At 37.6% G+C, this 17,433-nt stretch overlaps 2 protein-coding genes, 1 long non-coding RNA gene and 1 pseudogene across 4 annotated transcripts; 2 read left to right on the top strand and 2 right to left on the bottom strand.

Moving 5' to 3' along the window:
- The first annotated feature begins 288 nt into the window (after positions 1-288).
- LOC121800825 lies at positions 289-2,182 on the top strand (annotated as a pseudogene).
- Positions 2,183-2,946: 764 nt separating this feature from the next.
- Positions 2,947-7,007, top strand: LOC121799196 (transcription factor E2FA-like). 2 transcript variants are annotated; one of them, XM_042198537.1, is made up of 14 exons: positions 2,948-3,334; positions 3,805-3,997; positions 4,162-4,212; positions 4,299-4,384; positions 4,453-4,541; positions 4,645-4,699; positions 4,790-4,842; positions 4,932-4,982; positions 5,068-5,116; positions 5,209-5,274; positions 5,363-5,439; positions 5,539-5,755; positions 6,266-6,335; positions 6,424-7,007. In XM_042198537.1, the coding sequence occupies exons 1-14, from the start codon at positions 3,110-3,112 to the stop codon at positions 6,558-6,560; spliced, it is 1,419 nt and encodes a 472-aa protein (XP_042054471.1). In that variant the 5' UTR covers positions 2,948-3,109; the 3' UTR covers positions 6,561-7,007. The 2 variants fall into 2 exon arrangements, with proteins under 2 accessions (XP_042054472.1, XP_042054471.1); XM_042198538.1 differs by lacking the exon at positions 6,266-6,335 and having other exon boundaries at positions 2,947-3,334.
- Positions 7,008-7,817: 810 nt separating this feature from the next.
- Positions 7,818-8,703, bottom strand: LOC121799335. The gene is made up of 2 exons (XR_006050256.1): positions 8,524-8,703; positions 7,818-8,414 (listed from the first exon to the last, which is right to left on the bottom strand). It is a non-coding gene; the product is annotated as an uncharacterized LOC121799335 (long non-coding RNA).
- Positions 8,704-16,387: 7,684 nt separating this feature from the next.
- On the bottom strand, positions 16,388-17,023 carry LOC121800444 (RING-H2 finger protein ATL70-like). Its single transcript, XM_042200020.1, has one exon. It carries the CDS (start codon positions 16,976-16,978, stop codon positions 16,496-16,498), a length of 483 nt encoding a protein of 160 aa, XP_042055954.1. The 5' UTR covers positions 16,979-17,023; the 3' UTR covers positions 16,388-16,495.
- Between the last annotated feature and the right edge of the window lie 410 nt (positions 17,024-17,433).

Here is a 17,433-nt window from a genome sequence, read left to right as displayed (position 1 = left end):
TCATATTGATACATTTCGCGATGCATGCTTTGCTATGAGATTGTTGGATGATGATAAAGAGTATATTGATGGAATTATTGAGGCTTCTTTTTTGTCCTCTGCCCGTTCACAGAGATTGCTATTTGTGAGTATGTTGTTATCATAATTTGTTTCCCGTCCGAATGTGGTTTGGCAAAAGTATTGGAAACAGTTGTCCGATGACGTTGTTGATAACCAAAGAAAATTGAGGAATCAACCTGGTAATGTTTATTTGACATCATATTTTCATATTTTTTACATTTAGTAAATATGTTTTGTCGCCCTAATAATATACTTATATTTATTACGCCAGGTTTGGTGCTGAATGATGAAGAAATTAAAAATTATGTGTTGGCTGAGATTGAGAAACTGTTGAAGAATATTGGTAAAAGTTTGCGAGAATACCATGGTACGCCGTATCCAGAATCCCAGTATTTTGAAACATCTCAGAATACATTGGTCAGCGATGAGTTGTGTTATGATAGTGAAGCTTTAGGGAGAGAACATTTGGAATATCTTTCGAAGTTCATGGATGAGCAACGTAATGTTCATGATACGATAATGTCGTCAGTCAATTCAAGTGAAGGAAGAATGTATTTTGTTTATGGTTATGGAGGTACTGGTAAAACATTCATATGGAAGTCTTTGTCAGCAGGAATTCATTCGCAGGGAGGTATTGTGTTAAATGTTGCATCCAGTGGCATAGCATCTCTATTGTTACCTGGAGGTATAACCGCCCACTCACGCTTTAAGATTCCTATCAATGTGAATGAAGATTCAGTGTGCAATATAAAACAAGGGACGGATCTTCCTGAGCTTATCATAAGGTCCAAGCTTATCATATGAGATTAAGCACCGATGATTCATAAACATTGCATAGAAGCCGTGGATAGGACTTTTAGAGATATTCTTCGTGTGTGTAGTGAATCCAATATGGACAAACCGTTTGGTGGAAAAACTGTAGTTTTTGGTGGTGACTTTAGACAAATTTTACATGTTGTTCCTAAAGGGAGTCGACAGAGTGTTGTGAATGCCACGATTAATTCTTCATATCTTTGGAGTAGTTGTACAGTATTAAGGTTGACCAAAAACATGAGATTGTTGAGTGTTGAATCCCCTGTTTTTTTTTTTTTTTTTTTTTTTTAAATTAACTTCATATATTTATATCATATATATGAAGGAGGAAATTACAAATCAACTCCTATAACAAGGAGGAAAGACAAATTACGCCACCCAGGGTTCGAACTCGAGACCTCCAGGATAGACGCGGTATCCAGCACCCTTTACCGCTAGGCCAAGGGGCTTGGATTTGAATCCCCTGTTGAAGCTTCTAAGTTGAAGGAATTTTCTTCTTGGGTTGCTTCAGTAGGTGGAGGTCCGAATGATGGTGAAGTCGTTATTGATCTTATGTCTGATGTTGTATTGTATAATAATGGAGATCCTCTTAAAACCATTGTTGAGAAGATTTATCCTTCTTATATGGATCCTGAGGAGTTGAGCAATTGTTTGCATGATCGTGCTATACTTGCTCCCACGCTTGATATTGTTGACGAGGTTAACCAGTTCATGATCGCGTTGGATTAGTCTCAGGGTCGAGTGTATTTGAGCTCTGATAGCATTTCAGCTTCTGATTCTATTTCGAATGGTTCTGATGACATACATTCAGTCGAATTTTTGAATAAATTGAAGTGTTCAGGTACACCTAATCATGAATTGATGTTGAAAGTTGGAACTCATGTGATGTTGTTAAGAAACATAGATCATTCTAATGGTTTGTGTAATGGCACCAGATTAGTAATTACCCGGTTAGGAGATTATGTTTTGGAGGGTCGTGTCTTGGGGGCATAGTATTGGTCATAAGGTTTTGATACCATGTATGTCCTTGATACCGTCTGATCCAAGGCTACCATTCAGATTCTAACGACGCCAGTTTCCATTGGTTGTGTCATATGCAATGACCATTAACAAAAGTCAAGGCCAATCTCTTTCGCATGTTGGATTAGTTTTGAAAAAACCGGTGTTTAGTCATGGACAACTTTATGTTGTTGTATCTAGAGTGACAAGTCGTGAAGGTTTGAAGATTTTAGTTTGTGGGGATGAGAATGATAGTAGATGTGATTCAACTTTGAATGTTGTCTACAAAGAAGTCTCTCAAAATGTATGAGTTACTGGTGTTAGAGATATGTTTGTTACTATTTTGTTGAGAAGATGTGTGAAACAATTTATTTTTTCAAACAGTTTTATTTATTATGTGTGTATATCGTATACACACAAAATATTTCTCTTTGTTTCCCTCATTTCATTTCATTACAGTATATTGATAGATTGATACATGTAGAAGTAGAAATATTTTCTTTAAATCATTACAATCTTATTAATACAAGGTCTACCTTCGAAGTTTATATACATAATTTTTCAATAGTTTTTTCATAATGTTTACATATTTTTTTTAATTTCGTTTAATTCGTGATAAAAATATTTTCATATTTTTTGAAAAAATTTTGGCTCGTGCATAGCACTGGTGGTAAAACTAGTAGTTTTAAAAAAGAGAGCAAAAATTATTAATTGTTCATAGTAGAAAATATGAATAAAGTAAATGGGAGAAAATATTGTTGTAATTTTTTGTTGGGATGAATGGAAAATGAAATTGAATCATTTTGGATGAGGTGGGTGAAGTATTTTTTATAAGGATAGGCACCGTTGATATATAAATTTCGTTTTATGATTTAAAAAACTAAAGAAAAAATTCGAAATTTCAGGCGGTTACAGTGTAGATCTAGATTACGATAGTATAATTGCGAAAACTGGTTATGTTAATGGACTTACATTAAAGTGGTTAAATAAGGAATAAGAGTAAAATAAAGGAGGAAAATGCAAAATACATTTTATTTGGCTCCCACTTCCCTCCACATCTATCCGAACCAAAATTCCCTCCCTCCCTTCCTCCCTCCCTCCCCCCTCTCCTCGTTTTCTACTCCCCCTACCCACCTCGCACACTTCACACACTCATCAAAACCCTCATTTCTCCTCTCTAAACCCCCCCTTCAATTTCGATTCCTACGATCCGATTCGATTCGATTTCACACTGCCCATGGCCGCTCGCGCTACCCCCAGCCGCGACGCCGCGGCGACGCCTCCCGCCGCGCCGCCCTCGAACGCCCAGATTCTCCACCACCAGCCGCCGTCGATCAGGTGCCATCTCCCGTTCTCCTCCATGAATCCGCCCTTCGCTTCTCCCCACGACTACCACCGCTTCTCAACCCCGGGCGGCCGCGCCACCGATCACCTCTCTGAAGCTCTAGTCATCAAGTCGCCTGTACGATTACGGTTTTTGTCTCTGTGTTTTTGTTATTTCTCTCAATTTCGCTCAGCGCTGTGCTATTAATTTTTTGAGTGAATGTTGGATATGCTTTAATTGAACGCGCACTTGCTTAATTTAAGCGATTCAAATCCCTTGGTGCTAGGATTTGTAGATTTGGTGTTTTATTTTTTGGATCCGTACGTTTAATAATCGGAAAAATGAGGAAATGATTTACTATCCTTAACATGGAATATGAGTTGCTCCTGCGGATATTGTCAATTTGATGCCTCAAATGTACTTTGTATTTGTTGAATTCTTCTCCGTGTAAGTTGTGGCAGCCATTCATGAATGCTTCTAAATAAATCCACATTACTTTTGGTTTGAGTGTTCTACATAAAAAACCATCTAGCAACATAATTGCTTACAGCATGTGCATTGTATGTGTTTTGCATTGCTGATTTTAGTTTTCACAATGGTTCTTCCAGCCTTTGAAGCGGAAGAATGCGTATCAAAATAATGAAGTTGAGTCCAGTGAGTGGACATCAAGTACAGTGCATAGGGATATAGCTAATAACCCACTCCGTACACCAGTGTCTGCTAAAGGGGGAAGGCCTAATAGCCGGTCAAAGGCCACCAAGAACAATAGATCCGTACCTTCCACTCCTATATCCACTGTTGGTGAGCCATTTTTCTCCAAGTGTCATTGTTGGTTTCTGACTGACAAAAAAACATTTCTCAAATGAAATGGTGCAATTTCTCTTCTCAACAAATCATTTGAAGTTCATGATAATTTCTTTGGTACTAGTAGCCCTATTAATATTGTCATTGCATGAATTTTGCAGATGCTCCTTCCCCTCTCACGCCTGCTGGCTGCCGCTTTGATAGCTCCTTGAGTACTATCATACTCTAAATTTGCACGACTATTTTAGACTGTTGCCATACAGTTGTAATGCTGATTGGTATCCGCTATGCTTCTCAGGTCTATTGACTAAGAAATTTATTGCTTTGATAAAGCATGCGGAGGATGGTGAACTCGATCTAAACAAGGCAGCTGACACCTTGCAGGTGATTGTGTTTGAGCTAGCATCCCTTAGCTAAGTCTTAAGAAACTTAATCGAATTTTAACTATGCAGGTCCAGAAGAGACGTATATATGACATAACCAATGTCCTTGAAGGGATTGGCCTTATTGAAAAGAAGCTGAAAAACAGAATACATTGGAAGTAAGTCAGTTTATACTCTGAGGACTACTAGACAATAGGTTTCCTAATCAATACAGGGAATGGCAATAACATCAAGAACTTAATGAGCCTGGTTGCTTGACAGGGGACTCGATTCTTCAAGACCTGGAGAAGTGGACAAGGATGGTACTCTTCTGCATGTATGTAGAGAAGGAAAACTTGTCTTGAATGATATTTCTTATATATATTTTGTTGGTATTTATGCTGGTTGTCTCTTGTTTCTTCTGCAGGCAGAAATTGAGAACCTTTCAATGGAAGAAAGGAGTTTGGACGACCGAATACGGTTTTTTTCTTGCCTATCACTAAACTTTTAAGGAACTTGATGATGCCCCTCATTATTTCTAATATCGCGGTTCTTCAAAAACATTATAGGAAAATGCAGGAAAGGTTGGGAGATTTTATTGAAGATGAACATAATCAGAGGTAGTAATTGGCTAAAGTTTTAAATTACTATTCCTGAATAGAGGTGAAAGGTTTCAAGTAATATCTTAATTTGTGGCTTTTGTAGATGGCTTTTTGTGACTGAGGATGACATAAAAAACTTACCTTGCTTCCAGGTTCTTATCTTGTTCTTCAGTGCTGTTTAGTTAAACAAATACTGTACTACTTTTCTTGTGATGCTTAAACGCTTTAATTTTAATTCTGACAGAATGAAACCTTGATAGCAATCAAAGCACCCCACGGGACCACCCTTGAAGTCCCAGATCCTGATGAGGTATGTATATATGACTAATGAGCTTGCTCAATAGTCAATATGCATTACAGCTGTTTAATAATATAGAAATTCCAACTCCTCTACATAGGCTGTTGATTATCCACAAAGGAGATATAGAATTATTCTTAGAAGTGCAATGGGTGCTATTGATGTTTACCTTGTGAGGTATCAGTCTTAACTTTTGACACCTGCTAGACCCTTTTCAATCTTCACAAATTATTGTTTTCTCTTTTCCGTATTTGATGTATTTCTGTTTTTAATTAGCCAATTTGAGGAAAAGTTTGAAGAGGTGAATGGAGTTGAAGATTCAACAAATTTCCCTGCTGCCTCAAGTTCAGGGGCACATGAGAGATCATCCATGGCACATGGTTCACCACAGGTTGAAACTCAGGCACAAGATAGCCATGAACTTAACACTGTGTATGATTCACATCAAGAATTTGGCGGAGGAATGACTAAGATTATCCCCTCAAATATTGATGTAAGTGTGGTTCTTTTGAATGCTCACATTTATGTGGCTTTTAGCAGGTTGACTAAAAGAGACTTGCAAAACTGTTAAACATTTTGTTGTCGCTCTCTTTTTTGGGATGTATTGTATTACTATGACTAAGACTGAAATGTCCATTGATTACCTTTTATATGGTCGATACTTTTTGCAAGTGAACAACCTGAATTTCAACACTATCTGGCTACTTCACTTAGAAATTTAATTTGACTCAGCTTCTGTGGAGTCACAAACTAAGATAGTGGGAACCAAGTTCCTCTGCAGTTTTTAATGATCATACTTCTCCTCTTGCTAGTTTTTCTATTGATGTGTCTTACATTGATCATGGTGGTACACATGACTAAATAGAAGTCCTTGCCTATCCAACAAACTAAGCATGCATATTTTTTGATTACTTTTGTGCATGTAGTTTTGCAGTTTGGATGCATCTACTACCTATGCTTCAATAAATATGTGTTCTTTTTAAAGATGTTTGTGTTGTTACAGAATGATGCAGACTATTGGCTTTTATCTGATGCAGCAGGCATCAGCATGACAGACTTGTGGAAGACGGATTGTAACCTTCTGCTGATTGTGTTCATACTTGTATTTTTCGTTTTTAAGAAACTTACCCTGAAGCTGAATTATTTTATAATCTTCTGCAGCTGGCGTGGAGTGGAATGATGTAAACATGCTGCACGATGAGTTGGAAATGGCTGCTATTAGCACACCAGGAGCACATATTCCTTCATCTATTGATACTGATGTACACCCTGTTAATAATGATGTCCAACCTAGGTGATTCACTACAATTTGTGAGGGGGTGCGAGAAGACTCCCACCTGATTCAGATGGTAAAACACATGTCATTGCCTGCTGCATTTCATGCTTTTGGCAATGGATTAATGAGTTGTAGAAGGGGCCATGCAAGAGAAAATCAAGATGAGAGAGCACTGGGAACTAAGTGGCTCTCGAATACACCGTCAGGAGAATCTCCAGACTCCACAGGTGAATAATCAATCAATTTTGCCATTTTCATGAGATTTAGTAAATTGTCTGAGGTGAGGCTAGGGTGTAACATGAGCTAATTTAAGAATATAGCACTGGAACTGGGTCTGGATTATTTACTTGCATGTCTTGATCTCTTGATTCAATTTGACAATGCCTTGGAAGAAAGAAAAATGTATGATTGTATACCTTGTTATGAACTGATTTGATTTCGATATTTATGAACTGATTTTAGTCAACAATAAGATGAATCAAGTATCTTTACAATGTTCTAGACCAATATGTGCATAATAAATTAAGTGATGTAATGTTGTTAGTTGCTACCCAAATGGATATAGGTAGTATGCATTTGTGTGAATAGTCTTTGCAGATTAAAATGTACTCCCTCCACCCCCTCAATATATGTCCTACTTTGATTTGGCACGGATTATAAGTAATGTAAACAAAAGTGATTTGAAAAGGTTAGTAGAATGTGTGTTTTCTACTTTTATTTACTTACTCGGTCTCATAAAAATATGTGTACTTTTTAATTTCGTTTGTCCCATAAAAATATGGACATTTCCTTTATGAAAGTTATTCCAATTTATTATTTTATACATCAAGTTATTTACAACTTATACCATCATTAAAACATTTATAATAATGAGAGTTTCATTGCTCACTAACACTATTTTAACTATCATTCTCATCTTCTCTCTTATTTTACCAATTTTGTGTTAATTTATGTGTCATTATGTATGCCGATATTTTTATGGGATTGAGGGAGTATTAGTATTAGTATTAGTATTAGTATTAGTATTATAATAAAATGTGAGTAAAAATGAATTAGTGGAATGAGAGTTCCACTAGAAAGAATACTAGAACAAATAAAATGGAACTATTAATAAGGGACCTCTAATGGGGTATAACGTTGTTACTTCAAAAGCTTCTTGAATTTTCTTTTCTTGTCAATTATAGTGTTTCAACAAGTTTAAAATAACGTATACAGTATAATGCAAAAAAGTAGTACTGTACTTATGCGACATAAGTAAAGTTAATTGTATCAAACTCAATAAAAGCAAAAATTGATAAAGTAGAATGGTAAAGAACGGTACAAAGGCACAAATACAATTATGCAACAAACTGCCAAAAATGAAAAATCATCTAATCTGATGGCAGCCTTTACATGTCGACTTGCTTTCTAATTCACTTTCTTCATGTAGGTTTTACAACAAACCAAAGCTATAGATTTAAACCCTTCAATATAAGTCATTATTCGCTAATTAAGGCATCAACCAACATTAACACTTTCTACACCAATAGATATTTTCAACTGCTGTTTTTTTTAATCTCGAACCACTGCACCTTTGTAATAAAAAAAAGAAAATGTAATAAAATAACTACCATGACATTAAACCCTTAGATGGTGAGCAAGGACACACTTGATACTACTTGATAGTTGATAGTATGATGGAGGAAGCATGACTTGAGAAGTGATGAACAATGACCTACGATAATCGCAACAAGTCTAAGTTGTTGTTCACGACTTCTTTCCTACAAATGATTGGAAACCGGTATAATATCATGCAACAACTCTGAACATCGAATAAATAAACTTATTTTTTTACACGGTTCATACCGATGAAGTGCTCTTGAAAGTCATTTACACCCTGCAAGATTACATAAAAGAATAAGGGGTATTAGCCTATCATATTTGTGAATCAAAACCATCAGATGATGGGAGCCTTTTAGCAGCTGGTTTTAATTAAGACACAGTACCTATTTGAACACAATCGCGCTCCACAATCTGTGGCGTGCGTGATCAATAAATGAAGTTTATTTCCAATACCTCCCATACCGAAAGCACAAATGGATCTTCCAATTTGCCCTCCACCCCCCTCAAAAATGGATATTTTGTTCATTATTTTTGGAGAAGTAAAGGATTGGAATGTTGAAATGAGAAGTGCAGAAAATATAGTAGTAAGAGTCACGGTCAAGTAGCGGTTCACATCGGTATTATTCTCTTTTGTTTTTACCTAACAAGTTGCAGCGAGCAAGCTGTACCGATTGCCGACGCTTTTTTTTCTTATTTTTTTCACTAGGATATTAGTTAACCTTGACTTCAACTTCCACTTCAACTTCAAAACTCTTCTTTCAGTATTATACTATTGGCTAAAATGTATCATACGCCTGCTTGGATTTGAAATGTGCTTTGTCATTTGTGAGAGTTGATCATATTTAAATTTTGTGATTTGAAACGAACTAGTACTCCCTCCGTCCCAAAATAAGTGAACAGTGTTTTTATTTGCCGTTGTTTTGCAAAGATGAGATGATAATAAATAGTTAAAGTTGAGTGAATATTACTTTTTCTAAACTTTTGAAAGTTAGTAAAATAAATCATTTTTTTCTAATGTATATGAAACTATATTTTGATTTATCATTTGAAAGTATTCTCATTATTTTATCATACCCTTACACTTACCATATAAATTTATATGTAAAAAAATTATAAAATGACATTATTTAGGAAAAAAATGCATTCTTATAAATATTTCCCCGGCAAGTTTGCCTGATTTACATCCCTAGGTACAAGTACGGGCCGACTTACTAGATACCATCGTAAATATTCCCCTTAATACTTTCCCCTTTTCTACAAATTGCAAAGAAGATAATAATAATAATAATAATAATAATAATAATAATAATAATAATAATACTTTATTATCTCATCTGTTTTATTTTATCTTTGTTTAACACACTAAACACCACTTTCTTAAATCTCGTGCAAAAAAGAAGCACCTCAAGTAATGTGGGATGGATGGAGTATATGTTTGATTCAGAGATAATATAATAGTAATATGATCTACTCCTGTATTTACCTATTTCTCAATCAATATTACAAAAGTATGCACACAACATATTATAACAAACTTTTATGACACCTATAATTCCTAATATAGTACAGTAAGAATGATTTGGCACATAAAATTTGTGAATACATTGATAAAAAATCGACACTAAGCAACCTGCTAGTATTCGTATATACACTACAAAAAAGGAGATCTTTTGCGAGCACAAGGTTATATGGTGCTCGCTAAAACCTATTAGCGAGCACATTTGAGCCCCCAGTGCCTCTGTTCATTTTTTTGAGCACCTATTCTTGGTATTCTCGGCTCTTTTGTGAGCCTAAAGTGTAAACAGCAGCTCAACGCTATCAATTTCAGATCTCGAGCACAATCAAGATCAATACTTGAACGAATAAGAACAACACACGCAATGCTGATTGAAAATGAGTAACCAAGAATTTATGAACTCAAGGAGAAACGGTGAAGAACTTTTATTGAATCTCTGAAAGAATTCCAACTAACTCAAGATGAAGAACTCTCTTTTACTTTTGTTAGTTACACAGCTCGATCTCCTGAAGCCGAGACTCTAACTAATTCCTCTCATTCTATATACAAAGTTTTGAAGGGAAAATTCAAACAGAAATTACAAGAATTTGCATATTAGACCTTGAGCTTTTACACATCAGTCCCTGATCACTTCATTAGTTGTCCACAATCCATAGAATGATAGCTTGAAACTCATAGAATGATAGTTTCCAACTACAAGAATGATAGTTTGTAGAACCAAGAATGATAGTTTGTAGAAGCAAGAATGATAGTTTGTAGAAGCAAGAATGATAGTTTAGTTTTGCCCCAAATTCCATAACAAATCTCCACCTTGGGACACAACTGAACAATCTTCCAAACACTTCCAACTTCTTTCATTCACTTTAGCTGGATTAGATTCACCAAATCCATACAATACTTCAGTTTTGAACCGGGTAACACTTTTGTAAGCATATCAGCTGCATTGTGTTCAGTAGCCACCTTCTCAATCCTCACTGAACCTCTTTCAACCTCATCTCTCACAAAATGCAGCTTGACATCCACATGTTTGCTCCTCTCATGAAATGTCTGATGTTTAGATAGACAAATAGCACTATTTGAATCACATAGCACTGTTACTGCTTCTTGATCAACACCAAAATCAGAGCAAATGCCTTTCAGCCAAATACTCTCTTTCACAGCCTCAGACATGGATATGTACTCAGCCTCGGTTGTTGAGAGTGCCACTACCGATTGCAGATTTGATCTCCAACTCACTGCAGCACCAAACAAACAAAATATGTAGCCTGATTGGGACTTCCTTGTATCTATATTTGTTGCAAAATCAGAATCACAATACCCCATGATAGGTTGCTTCTCAACTCCCTTACTTCCATCAAATAAAATTCCATAGTTCTGAGTTCCATTCAGATATCTGAGTATCCATTTTAAAGCATGCCAGTGATCTAGGCCAGGATCTGCCATGTACCTGCTAACAGCACTAACAGCATGGCTGATGTCTGGTCTTGTACACACCATGGTGTACATGATGCTCCCAACTATATTTGCATATGGGATCTTGTCCATTTGTCTCCTCTGTCCATCATTCTCAGGGCTCTGACTTGTGCTGAGCTTGAACTGCTGACTCAAGGGAATAGTCACTGGTCTACTGTTGTTCATTTGAAACTTATGAACAACACCCTTGATGTAGTCTTTCTGAGTCAGCCATATTTTCCTCTGATCTCTATCCCTCATGATCTCCATGCCCAGAATTTTCTTTGCCTTCCCAAGATCTTTCATATCAAATTCAGCCTTCAAATCTGCCTTCACTAACTCCACCTCTTCCTTATACTTGGCTGAGACTAGCATATCATCCACATACAACAACAGATATGCCACAGCAACTCCATCCCTTCTCTTAACATAAACACAATGATCATATAGGGATTTTTCAAAACCAATTTTCTGCATAAATGCATTAAATCTCAGATACCACTGTCTTGAGCTTTGCTTGAGACCATATAAGCTTCTCTTCAACAAGCACACTATTCCTTCGTTTTCTGGTTGAATGAAACCAGGAGGCTGCTCCATGTAAATCTTTTCTTCAAGCTCTCCATGAAGAAAAGCGGTTTTAACATCAAGTTGCTCCAATTCCCAATCTCTGTGGGCAACTATAGCAAGAAGAACTCTAATGGAGCTGTGTTTAACCACGGGGGAGAATATTTCATTGTAATCCACTCCCTCCTTCTGTGTAAACCCCTTGGCTACCAACCTAGCCTTAAATCTGACTTGGTTGTTGTTGAAAGCTTCAATTTTCTTCTTAAAAATCCATTTACAACCTACTGTTTTCTGATCAGTGGGTCTTAATACCAAGATCCAGGTGTGGTTTTTGTACAGACTATCTATCTCCTCTTGCATAGCCAATAGCCACTGGTCCTTCTCTGGGCTTCTTATTGCTTCTTTGTAAGTTGAGGGCTCATGATACTCCATCTCCTCAGCTATAGCCAATGCATAATGCATCATATCAAAATCATTGAATCTTGAGGGCAGCTTTATATTTCTTCTGGCCCTGTCTCTAGCTATCAATCTTTCTGGAGTCTTGCTGTCAGTTTGAGGTTCAGGAGATCTGCTATTGTCTGATGTGTCTGATGAGGTTTTTTTCTGACTCTCCACCTCAATCTGAATTCTCTGGACTTGTGAACTGAGGAAAGGCATCTCTGACTCCCTGAAGATGACATCTCTACTGATCACCACCTTCTTATTTCCTTCCTCACAACACCATAATCTGTAGCCCTTAACCCCCTTTTGATAGCCTATCATCACACATCTGAGAGCCCTTGGCTCTAACTTTCCTTGTTTAATATGGGCATATGCTCTACACCCAAATGGTCTTAATATGGAATAATCTCCATAAGAGCCATACCACCTACTATCTGGGGTTTGATTCTCAATAGCAGCTGATGGGCATTTGTTGATCAGGACAACAGCAGTGGAGGCTGCTTCAGCCCAGAAAGGCTTTGACATTCCAGAGGCTATCAACATGCATCTGACTCTTTCAAGAATGGTCCTATTGATCCTCTCTGCAACCCCATTTTGTTGGGGGTTGTGTGGGACTGTTCTATGTCTCTTCACACCCTTGGCTCTGCAGAACTCATCAAATTCATGGGATAAGAACTCCAGCCCATTGTCAGTCCTTAGACATCTCAATGGCTTTCCTTTCTCCAACTCAACCTCAGTGCACCATTCTTTAAATCTTTGAAATGTCTCTGATTTATCTTTCATGATCACAATCCAAACCTTCCTTGAAAAATCATCCACAAAGGATAAGAAATACCTGCCTCCTCCAATGCTATTCACTGGTGCAGGGCCCCATATGTCACTGTGAACATATTGGAGAGGCTCTGTTGAGTTGTGTGTGCCTACTCCATATGGTAGCTTCTTGCTTTATCCAAGAATGCACTCTTCACATGATCCAATGGCTCTCTGTATCCCAGATTCATCCATCTGAATAATGCCTTGCTTTACCAGCTGTGTCAGCCCGGTGTCTCCCACATGGCCCAGCCTAGCATGCCAATTGATGATCTGTGAAGTAGAGTTAGCCAAACCAGCCACTGCCTCAGCTTGTAGATAATAGAGCACATTGTTTCTGATAGCCTTCATGATCGTTTTCCCATTCTTTGTAACAAGCATCTCTCCACCAAAAAGAGTCAATCGATAGCCATTCTTCTCAAGAAGCCCCAAGGATATCAGGTTCCTTTTGATGGATGGGATGTACCTCACATCAGTGAGAGTTCTCATAGATCCATCATCCATCCTCAAACATATCTTCCCCACACCCTTAACATCACAAACGTGATCATCTCCCAGCAACACCGAGCCATCAGATTCCTTGAAATCCATAAACCATTCAAGATTTGAGGACATATGGAAACTGCAGCCAGAATCCATGATCCATAACTTGGATATAGGACTTCTCTGGACCACATTTAGAGCTCTAGCTTCTTCAATTTCTTCAGTGATTGCCGCAGTTCCTTCTTCCTTATGATTTTCAGCTTGCTTTTTCTTCCAAGCAAAGCAATTCTGCTTGATGTGTCCTGGTTTTTTACACCAGAAACAGCTTCTTGTTTCCTTTTGATCTCCATCTTTTGCAAACTTTGGCTTCCACTTATCAGATGATTGTTTCTTGAACTTGAACGGCTTCTTTGAGGTTGCTTTCACATTCAGACTTTCAGCTGCTTGATCAATCGGTTTGTTGATGGATTTCTGCATTCCTTTCAATTTTAATGCAGAATAAACTTCTTCCAAAGTCACCTTGGAATCTCTCCCTAGAAGTATGGAGTCCTTGAATTGTTCAAAATTCGGGGGCAGAGCATTGAGCAACATCAGCGCTTTATCTTCATCCTTCATAGGATCATCAACACCCTCAAGATCATCTATGCATTTTCGAAATTCTTCCAGCTGATCCGCCAGATTCTTGGAGTCCGAGAATCTAAAGTTGAACAATCTTTGCTTGAGATGCAACCTATTGGAGATCGACTTCTCCATGTAGATTTTCTCCAATTTTTCCCATACTCCTGCGGCATCATCTTCTTTCTGGACTTCCCTCAAAACCCTATCACTGAGGCATAATACGATTGAGCTATAAGCCTTATATTCCAGCTCCTGCGCTTTCCCCGCATCCACCCCCTGAAGTTCCTTCTTGTCCATCTTGGATTTGACATAATCCCAGACACCTTGCTGCATCAGAACAGCTTTCATTTTCAATCTCCAAAGGCCAAAATCATTTTCGCCGGTGAAACGCTCAACATCGAATTTTGCGGTAGGCATACTTGAATGCGTCGTCTTCTCTCGTTCCCACAGACGGCGCCAATTTGTAAACAGCAGCTCAACGCTATCAATTTCAGATCTCGAGCACAATCAAGATCAATACTTGAACGAATAAGAACAACACACGCAATGCTGATTGAAAATGAGTAACCAAGAATTTATGAACTCAAGGAGAAACGGTGAAGAACTTTTATTGAATCTCTGGAAGAATTCCAACTAACTCAAGATGAAGAACTCTCTTTTACTTTTTTTAGTTACACAGCTCGATCCCCTGAAGCCGAGACTCTAACTAATTCCTCTCATTCTATATACAAAGTTATGAAGGGAAAATTCAAACAGAAATTACAAGAATTTGCATATTAGACCTTGAGCTTTTACACATCAGTCCCTGATCACTTCATTAGTTGTCCACAACCCATAGAATGATAGCTTGAAACTCATAGAATGATAGTTTCCAACTACAAGAATGATAGTTTGTAGAACCAAGAATGATAATTTGTAGAAGCAAGAATGATAGTTTGTAGAAGCAAGAATGATAGTTTAGTTTTGCCCCAAATTCCATAACATAAAGTGCTCGCAAAATTGGTATTTTTCATTACATATTATAGTATTACTTTTTATATTTTAATTATTTTTTTTTCAAAGTAATATCTTGATAATATATTAAATAAAAATAATAATAAAAAGTAACAAAATTACATAAAATTAATAATATTGTTTTGCTCTTCATAAGACTAATCTATAGGTTTGGCTTTTTTTGTTGACTAAGGTCCATCAAATGTTCAAACAACCACTCATTTTTATTCTCTAAATCCGTGCACAACTCCACGCGTGCTTCCGAATTTTGCTTCTCCAACTCCGCAATATCCTCGTGCATCCTAATCTCATTTTTCTCTTTTACCTCAACAGTGACTTGCTCTTGGATTGCTTGTACTTGTCGCTTGACCTCTTCCGTGCTAACGCGGATGAACCGTTAGCATTTGGAACATAAATGCTTGTTGCATGTCCGGCTCCGAGAATTTGCTTTCTCTTCTTCTTCCCAAAAAAGTTAAGGAAAATGCCATTATAATCTGGATCTACTCGCAAATGGCCGCTTTTTTTCAGTGGTGAGTACTTAAATATATGAAATAGATTAATAAATAAAGGGAGGAGGATCATATGTGTCGAACATAGAAAGAAGGTGTGATTGAGGCATAATCAATACATAATTGATTCTGATGCAGTTTAGAATATAATATATTGTGTAATATAGCCCCTAGAATAGAATGATTAGTGATTGATCTCCTTCCTTAATTAGTGATCCTCGTCTCCTATATAAGAGGGAGGAACTGTACACATTCAAAGTGTGCCTATATAAGAGGGAGGAATTGTACACATTCAAAACACACTGAAATTAGAAAACAAGCATATCATTCTCTATAGATCATTCTCTACCCACAAAAATGTCTAGCCTTTCTTGCCCTACCTCTCTCGATTACCATCGTTAAGAATATGCATATTCATCACATAGTTATACTAGTAATATCACGGGAGGCACATGGATGCAATTAATGGAAAGACAATATAATTGCTTACAATTAGGATGTGAATAGCCTTTGGTCATCATCGCCAACTGTGTACATTATAAATCCATGCACACATCCACCATACTTCAATTTCTATGAGTTTTTTTTTCTCATACATATAGAAAAAGTGGTTAAAGTGTTGTATTTAGAAAAACAACAAATTATGAGCAATTAATTCAATTTAAAGTTAATTATGATCATAATCAATCATCCTGTACAATTTAATTTACTCTAAATTTATTTTTGTGATTATGAGCAATACTAGAAAGGACCACATAAAAAACTGATGATTTTGCCATTCTATTACAGTATCGACAAACATAAATCGAAACTAAATGACAATGCATGTTAACAAAGATGTATACAATCCGCAGCGAGAACAAAAACCGTGTATATATGAAACCGAAAAATGTGATGCAAATCTACAATTGAAGTAGTAATAGTAGTAATTAACTAACTAATTATAATATGTTAAAAATTGAATTGAACTCATCCACCGGGTCTAGTAGCGAGCGGCACCACCTCCGCGAGCGGCGTGGGCAGCGGGGAGGTGCGGCAGAGGGGGCAGGTGGGGTGGAGGCGCAGCCACGGATCGACGCACCTGAGGTGGAAGAAATGGCCGCACTCGGGGAGAGCCCTTAGCATGTCGGTGGGCTTGTAGTTCGCGAGGCAGATCGAGCAGCAGGCGGCCGTACTAGAGTCCTTGTGCTGCTTTACCTTTGAGTAGAGCAGCTTCGGGTATGCGGTGAGGGTGGCCTCGTCGAGGCCGCCCTCCCCAGGCATGGCCACAGGGTCGTGGCGCTGGGCCCGGGGAAGGGATGTATGTGTGTTGGTGTTGCGGGTGCAGTAATAGGAGGCGAGGGTGATGGTGGTGATGAGGAGGAGGATGCCGACGGACACGCCGATGCCGTACCCGAACCCGCCGATGCTCTCCGACCCCAGGAACCCGCCGGAGTCGGTCGTGGAGTTCATTGGATTTTGATTGTTTGGGAAGTCAACGATTCATAATCCAATGAGGGGAAGTTTTATTTGGGAAGAAGGATGCATTTCGGTTTAGATTTAGCACTTTATTAATTGTGGGATGCCTGGTTGACGCCGGATTTTCTATGTTCTTATTTCTGGCTATTGGATCATTTTATTTTATCCTTTTAGGGAAGTTAGTTAAAACTACATACCCCTGTATACTCCCTTTGTCCCATTACAAACGAAACGTTTTCTTTTTTTGTTTGTCCCATTATAAATAAAATGTTTCTAAAAATGAAAATAATACTCTCTCTACTTTTTCTTCTCTCTTACTTTACTCTCTCTTCATTAACTCACAAAACAATACTACGTAAAATCATGTGCCGAAAAGCAAATGTTACATATTTAATGGGACGAAGGGAGTATTTATTATGTGATCAATTGCTAACTACTCCCTCTGTCCC

The sequence above is a fragment of the Salvia splendens genome, chromosome 4, assembly GCF_004379255.2.
Source record: "Salvia splendens isolate huo1 chromosome 4, SspV2, whole genome shotgun sequence".
Classification (NCBI taxonomy): Eukaryota; Viridiplantae; Streptophyta; class Magnoliopsida; order Lamiales; family Lamiaceae; genus Salvia; species Salvia splendens.
The sequence above is the reverse complement of the archived record's forward strand: the minus strand, read 5'-3'. Positions and strand labels throughout refer to the sequence as shown.